At 47.2% G+C, this 7,223-nt stretch overlaps 1 protein-coding gene across 3 annotated transcripts in view; it reads right to left on the reverse strand.

Annotated features, from left to right (window-relative positions):
• The window catches only part of runx3 (RUNX family transcription factor 3), a 39,360-nt gene extending 34,769 nt beyond the window's left edge, over window positions 1–4,591 (reverse strand). The window contains exons 1-2 of one of the 3 annotated variants that reach the window (XM_057058898.1): window positions 4,402–4,591; window positions 4,042–4,284 (exon numbers count right to left, since the gene is read on the reverse strand). In XM_057058898.1, coding sequence (XP_056914878.1) covers window positions 4,042–4,099 — 58 coding nt within the window. In that variant the 5' untranslated portion in view covers window positions 4,100–4,284; window positions 4,402–4,591. The remainder of the gene's footprint in view (window positions 1–4,041; window positions 4,285–4,401) is intronic. The other 2 variants (XM_057058897.1, XM_057058896.1) reach the window with 2 other exon arrangements.
• Between the last annotated feature and the right edge of the window lie 2,632 nt (window positions 4,592–7,223).

Genomic DNA, 7,223 nt, shown 5'->3' on the forward strand with positions numbered 1-7,223 from the left:
TCCTGCACAGTTCTATAGAAAGGATGTTGTTTCACATGATGGGGAGGGGTCCCTACGTACATCTGTGTCAGGTTCAGCTCACAGCAGGCGGGAACGAAAGCAACCTACCCCTGAGAGGCGTTAGTTGAATTTTGAAAATGAATCATTTCTCCCTCCGTGCACTTTTAATGACATTGCACGTTGCATTTATGACCCAAAGACTAAACGCAGGATGATAACGCATGAGCATGGTTCTGAGCACGGCGACTCTGTGGCTTCAGATGATGTTTTAGACACAGTTGCGCAACCCTGCCATCGAATACCTCTTTATTATTTAATTCAGAATTACAGTGGGTCTGAGGGGATGTGAAGCTGTTTATTTGGAGTTGAAGGGATTATTTCAAATCTCAGTGTAACAGTAACAAACACGGCACGGACGTAAGATTCTTTTTTCTAGTTTTTCAATTTCAAAACAATTGACGAGAAGTCATTTTAATTTCTCATGTACTATGTTCCTCTTTCACTTGAACTGCTGCATACATTAAACCATCCTCTTACATCATTTGACACATTCGTGTGCCATCGTTAACGCAGACGTTTGCGCCTTCTGCTCGTCAGAGGCTGCTCAGCCTGACGACCTTCTTCACGACAACCTTGCTCTCACCTCAGAGAAAGCTGCCCTGCATGAATCCATATTTTAAAGATGGGCTGTAAAGAATCTGGCCCCTGTGGTTGCACGCCGACCACCAGAAAATTGTATTTACGACTGCACTTAACACGAGTTCAACCTTGACCGATGCGACGCGGAGCGGCGTGGTTGGAACCAAAAGCATCCCAGGGCGGGGGCAGGTTTGGGATTAGTCGACCGCATAATCAGCACAACTCCGCGCACACGCTACCTGGAAGCCGTCTCGCAGACAACCCCTGAGAGTGTTCCCCATAAAGTCCTGTTGACAGACGGTAAAAGCGGTGAGACGAACCAAAAAGTAAATAAGTACGTTCGAATCGTTTACAGCCCTAATCAAGTCCAGAGCATTCCTCCTCTCCAGCATGCCTCCAGAGTTTTATAAATAGATATTATATTCAGTTAAATTGGAGACAGGATTGTGCTGCTCCGCGCCTGTCATAAGTTTTCTATTATTTGCTTTCGCTTTTGAATATTGGAACTCTTAATATCTGGTTACAGATTTCAGACCCAGGCTCCCTGTTTTGGCGTCGCTCGGGGGGCCTCACACTCGGCGAGATTTTGAATCGGCTCCAATCGAACAAGTTCATTCAACAGAGGAGGAAAAATATCTTTACCATATGACTTTGTTGTTAATAAATTCACCAGGGGCCTGCCGTGTGCTCACTCAAATTTATAGCCTCGCTCTCTCTGGGAGCTACTGCACGACACCATTTTATTTCTCTGTGGTTCCGCGTTTAAAATTTGCCTTGACATCTATCAACTGTTAATGACTTATTTTGATGTATTTAAAGACCACCTCCTCCGAAATCCTCCAAAATAACCCGGCTACAACTGTGCGGCGGCGCCGTGCTTTCTCACACGCAGGCTCTCGCTTCCATTCATGGAGCGCAATAAGGCAAACATGTAAATCCATTCCCACCCTAATAAACCGGCGCTCTTTTCCTGAGCCACAAAGGGAACGAAGGGCTCTGAAAAAGACGGACCCCTGCGTAAAACAGCCCGCTGTGAACTTCCTGGTTTCGTCCCACTGGAGGGAAACTGCGGTGACAGAAACTGAGCCAAGAATATGACCCACCATCATCACCCGGGCTCCCACCGCAGCTGCTATAAACCAGGTTGCCTAGCTGACGTAAAGCCTGCCAATACGTCAGAATCCCATCAGTCTGTACAGGCGACATGATTGGGCCTCACGGGGGAAAGTCTGGCGCTTCGGCGGAGATTTCTGATTCAAAAGCCGTCTCTGAAACACTGAGTGCTAACAGATTTAGCCCCAGTTTGGTTATAACCTACAAAAGCAAGAAACCCAGAGTCCATCAGATTAACAAACTTCTGCATCTATTTTTCTCTGTCTTTCTTTTTCCGACTACGTGCACTCACACACCACAGGAAGGACAGCTGCACATGTCACATGCACTACCTGTATGTTTCTGTCTGGAGGACTGAGGTTTCTGAGGTAAGACCTTCTCTCACTTCTCATGCAATGAGTATCTGATGCTGCCGATCACATGTGATCACATGCTATCAACATAGTCTGGAAACCCAAATTGTTGTGCACGGAATAAGATACTGTGTGGCTAGGCTAGGCTATGATCAACATCTCTCTCTAGTGTTGGGGTGGGGAGGTCACCTCAGGACACAGGTCTACCAGTGGTGGAGGTTCTTTTTGCCCAACTTGCCATGCTAAATGTAGTATTTCCACATGTTTTGAAACTTCCTCTCTAAACTGCCCCCTGTGACCAGAGGAAGCTTCACCAAAGACAAGGTGCTTGTAGATCTAGTGCCCCGCCCTGAAGCCCACAGGTCTGCCGTTGAGGGCCCAGTTGCCAGGTATTTTTCCCCCATCGAACCAAGAACAGAGCAGCCACGCTAATTTAGCCAGAGCTCCGAGGCCCAGACATTCAGCAGTCTTTCTGATTTTCTGTAACCGTTCCTCTTAATTTAGGTTTGATTTGAGTCGAAAATGGATATCTTGCCAAATTGCTCTGCCTGTGTAATGCAAGTTGTTAAATGAACCACTGGGGTATTTTTCTTACATGAGGTAGTCCTAATTTGAAATGCCTTCAAATTGAACTGGAGGATTTAATGACTGCTGGTCTTTGTTCCCCGGTAGTTCGGTTTCAGTCTCCCGACAGAATGAATTGTGAAGGATATTGTATATTCACTAATGATTTCCAATGGATGATTACAGCTTTAACTGCTTGTTTTCTCTCTCTCTCTCCCTTCCTCCCTCTTTCTCTCCCTCTTCCCAGACCTGCTCTTTCCTATCCCATCACTTTTTAAATCAAAATCAGGCGCACAAAAGCGCATTGGTTTGGAGGTTGAAACCTCTCGCAGGCCTTATAAATGGCGTGCGTTAAGCCTGCCGTCTCTGACACTGATCTGTAGGCAGTGAAGAGATAAAGGGATGCAGACCCAGACCCAGCGGTGATGGAAAAAAGGAGGGTTAGCCTTGTCAGAATGAAACAATAAATGCCTGGGTGTATGTCGAAGTTGTGAGAACACTGGAACATCATCCCTTGTCGCTGCGGTTGCACTCAGGATATCGAAGGATTGTTCTCATGTGAGAGACAGATGTACGAAGTGTGTGTTCGGACGTCTGCGAGCGAGGCTCCAGAGATGTTAAGAAATCCTCTGCAAACAATTAGGAGCTGGAAGTGCTTCTCCTAGTGGCTGCATCGTATTAGCGCAGCAACAAGGCCTTAATTGGGGGGGGGGGGTTGTTTTTCTCGGCTGCTTTTTCTGGTGGTCGTTTTGGCGGTTGCGTTAAAACCAGCGCAAACAGCCGAGTCCAGCCAACAGAGCGGCAGCTATTCGGGAAATACAAGTCGATGGTTTTGTATTTTCTCCACTTCAACAAAACTGTTAAAATCAAAATGAGGCAAAAGTTTCGACTCATCTCTGCTCAAAGAGCCCCATTATTTGCCAGTAAAAGCCGTCTGATTGGAATTGCCATGGCAACAAATGGCTTCTATATTGAGGGTTGTGTCCTGCACCGCCAACTATAGTGCACTCACCTCACCACACCGACCAAAAGTACCTCCTGAAGCAGTATGAGAGGTACTAATATGTACCTTTTATTGTATTGCTGTGTTCCAGGAAGAGCTAAGTCACATGGACCCTCTGAGCTCGTATTCTCACAGTGAGAGCGTAAGGATTCACTTGATAATGAAGGTCTGTGGTTATTCCACTATAGTGCTACTCCATCGACCCTGCAGACAACACAGGGTACGTCTCCCTACGCATCAGAGCAAAACCAGAACCCACCAACGGTCACAACGGTGGACAATTTTGTCAGAACAATCCACACACATAACTAAAAACAACCCGAACCGGTGGTGGCGTTGGTATGGTGGTAGAGGCATATCTTTACTCACCTCTGAGCAGACTGTTGCTGTAGCTGGAGAGGGAGTCAAAGATGCTGTTGGATGCCATGACACGGAAGCCCAAGTGGTGCCGAGCCCCTCGCTTCAGTCAGGCTACGCGTTGTTCGGGGAGCAGAGGAGAAAGGCAAAAGTCAAAAGCAAGGAGAGCGGAGGGGATGAGAACTTCTTGAGCTCAGAGATGGCGCGCAACCGAGAATCGGTTTGTGACCACCACAGGAATCCAGAGCCACAAGCCTGCACCGAGCGCGGCAGCCACCAGGAGACATTTGAGAGAAAGGAGAGGAGAGAAAGAGCAGTTGAGAGCATTTGCAGCGGTAGAACTGGTGTCTGCAGGTGTTGCGGGGAACTCACCGGGGCAGGAGATGAAAGGGGGGCCTGGGAGGTGTAAGTCAGCCTGGGTTTGTGGTCCTTTGTCACTCGGGGAGACGAGGTTAGCCGGCTAGTCTGCTGTGTCTTTGTATGTTTCTTCTGCACGATGGCGGTTGCCTCACCAGAGCATTAGTGTTAGTAAGAAGCTAAAAGCCACAGTGTATCTGCATCCTCCTCGCCATTCTCCACACAGAAACACACTCCTCTGAGTGGTCGAACCCACGTCACATGTCAAGTGAGGTCACTGGGCCTCTCCCTCCCACCTTCTTCTCCTCCCTTCTCCAGCTATCATCTTTGCCTTCTCTTTACTTGATCGTTGTTTCTCTGAATCTCTCCTCCTGACCCTCCATCTTCGCTCTCAATTTTCACTTTGTTGCCCACAACTTTTGGAAGCATTCCGTCTTCCTTCTGGGGTGAAACCCGTGCAGAAGCCCATTAAATTGTTGTGGCTGAGGTTTGCAGGGAGCTTTGAAGGATCTGTAGAGCTGAAGAGGCGTTGGAACCCTTAAATCCAAACACAATCAAATGAATAGAGCTGTTGAGGAGGAGGAAATGGAAGAGCACTGCAACTTTAAGCGTTGCCAAGGAGGCACCGACGTATCAGTGTAACTGCTGAACAGCATTGTGCATGTTGTTCCTGACTCTGCGGATGTCCTTTTACATTTGTCTGACTCACAGCACATCTGTGTTTGTATGAATTGGTGGTTTTATGCCTGCAAAACATCCACCCTCGCTTACCACTTGATAGTATCATAATCATAGTCTTATTAGAAGTCATTCTTTTCTCCATTCTGTCGACTCAGCCTCCATTTCCTGTGCAATTTTGCCTTTCTCTATGTCCACCTTATACATGTGTGACCAATTGATTTAGGATTTTGTTTGGCCTTTTATTCTGACCCAAAAGCCTCCTACAGCGAACACAACCTAAATGTGGTTTTTGCACTTTTTTATTTTCTGGGTTCCTTTTCTCCTTAAACGGTAGCTGAAAAATGTGATTCACTGACGATGTTTGCTCGTTGTTTGCTCTTCTCAGTAAAACAAAACGAAACAGGAAATCACTCATATAGTCTTGATAAGAAAAGAATGTGTGTGTGTGTGTCTGTGTGGGTGTGTGAGTGTGAGAAAGTCCTGTGTGTGAATGCCGGCTCACGGTGTCCTGCGCTAATTGCTGGACAAACTGCTTCATGGACCACAGTGTGTTTGTATGTGTATATACTGTACAGTGCCATGCTATGACCAGTGTGTGTGTATGTGTGTGTGTGTGTGTGTGTAAGAGAGCGGGAGCTGTGCCGTTCTTCCTGGTAGCCCGCACTGCCCTGTAAATGAGCAGTTGCCGTTGAGTTAGGCGGCAGCATGGCCTAAATGACACGGCGTGTCGGCAAGTGTGGCCGAACACTGAGGCCGCAGCCACGGCCCCAGGGCTTTTATCAGTGTGTCCACGCAGCCGCTACAGGCCTCCGACTTAACCTCACGCACAGCGAGGCTTCCTCTTCTGACACCTCGGCTGCCTCCCGACATGGCCTCGCTCTGCCCTGCCAGCCCAGGGACAGATTACAGATGGGGTTCTCTCTGCTGAGCATGAGGTGGTTCTGTTGCACGGGCCAGGGACGCAGTGGCTGAGCGTTTGTGCTGACTTATGATAAAACAGTGAGTCATTTGCTGCAGAGTTTCCCTCGTGTCAACACTCGGTGCGGCGGCAACATCCAGGGCCTGTTCTCAAGCTCCGCTTAAGCTCTTTTGTTTCGCTTTCAAATCATTACGTGCCTGTTTGTGTGCCGTCTGGTAATGAATATGTCTCGTTTTCAAGATATTTATTTGTGTTTGCCTTTTTTTTGAGAACATTTTTAAGGTTATTGTCAGTTTCCCTATTTATGATTTACTTTTTTTTGGCTAGTTGCGGCCAGACGTTTCCCCTGAATTTTCAATGAGGAATAGAGAAAACTCAAATAAATGTAAGACCGTCCCACGGCATTGTGCAAGAACAGGAATTGACTCCGCCATAGCGCTGCGCAAACGTGACATTTGAAGACATTCGAGGCCCTTTTCCCTCGGTCTTGTGTTTTTTTTTCTTCTTTGTCTAGGTAAACATCTGCTCCGTGTTTTGAAATGTATCTCATTGCTTTGCATTGCCCATGACCGTGAGGGGAAAATAGTCTGAAGATTATTGTGGCCTTCGTTCAGTCCATTCTTTTTTCCCCTGCCCAGGCCTTGTTTATCAAGCCCCTGTATTTAAGCTTAATATAACTTCTGTTTTGCTGAGAAAACTGTGGTGGTTTAATCACTGTCAGTGGTCCTACGCCTCTCGGGTGTGGCTCGCGAGGCAAAAAGGACCCAGTGCGGTCGTGCGTCCAGCTGCAAAGGGGCTTATTTTGTGGTCTAAAAATTGCAGGCTTCTCCATATGTTCCCTATAAACGTGGAATGCAGCGTGGGACTTGAGGAGGCTTTTATAATGAAGTGGCCGTCATTGCATCAAACACCGTGGTAATGCCTGCTTCTCGGATAGGCCATCCGAGCCCGTTTTTGGGCCGCGTGCGCCGACTCCGGCGTCCTACCAGCTCACTCACACCTCATACCGTCGACCGTTTTATTTTAATCACATTACGGCGCTCAAGCCAATGATTGATGATGTTGTCCGCCAATGGTGAAGTCTACATTTGGTTCTGGAGTTAAGAGCCCAGACTATAAGAAAAGTTTCCCATGAGGTGATTAAAAAACAAACAAGATAATCTAATAAATATGTGATTATGGAATTAATAAAGCTAAGTATTTGTTTTTAACGAGCATGTACGCTGTAATCTTCATT

Source organism: Takifugu flavidus, chromosome 16 (genome assembly GCF_003711565.1).
Source record: "Takifugu flavidus isolate HTHZ2018 chromosome 16, ASM371156v2, whole genome shotgun sequence".
NCBI lineage: Eukaryota > Metazoa > Chordata > Actinopteri > Tetraodontiformes > Tetraodontidae > Takifugu > Takifugu flavidus.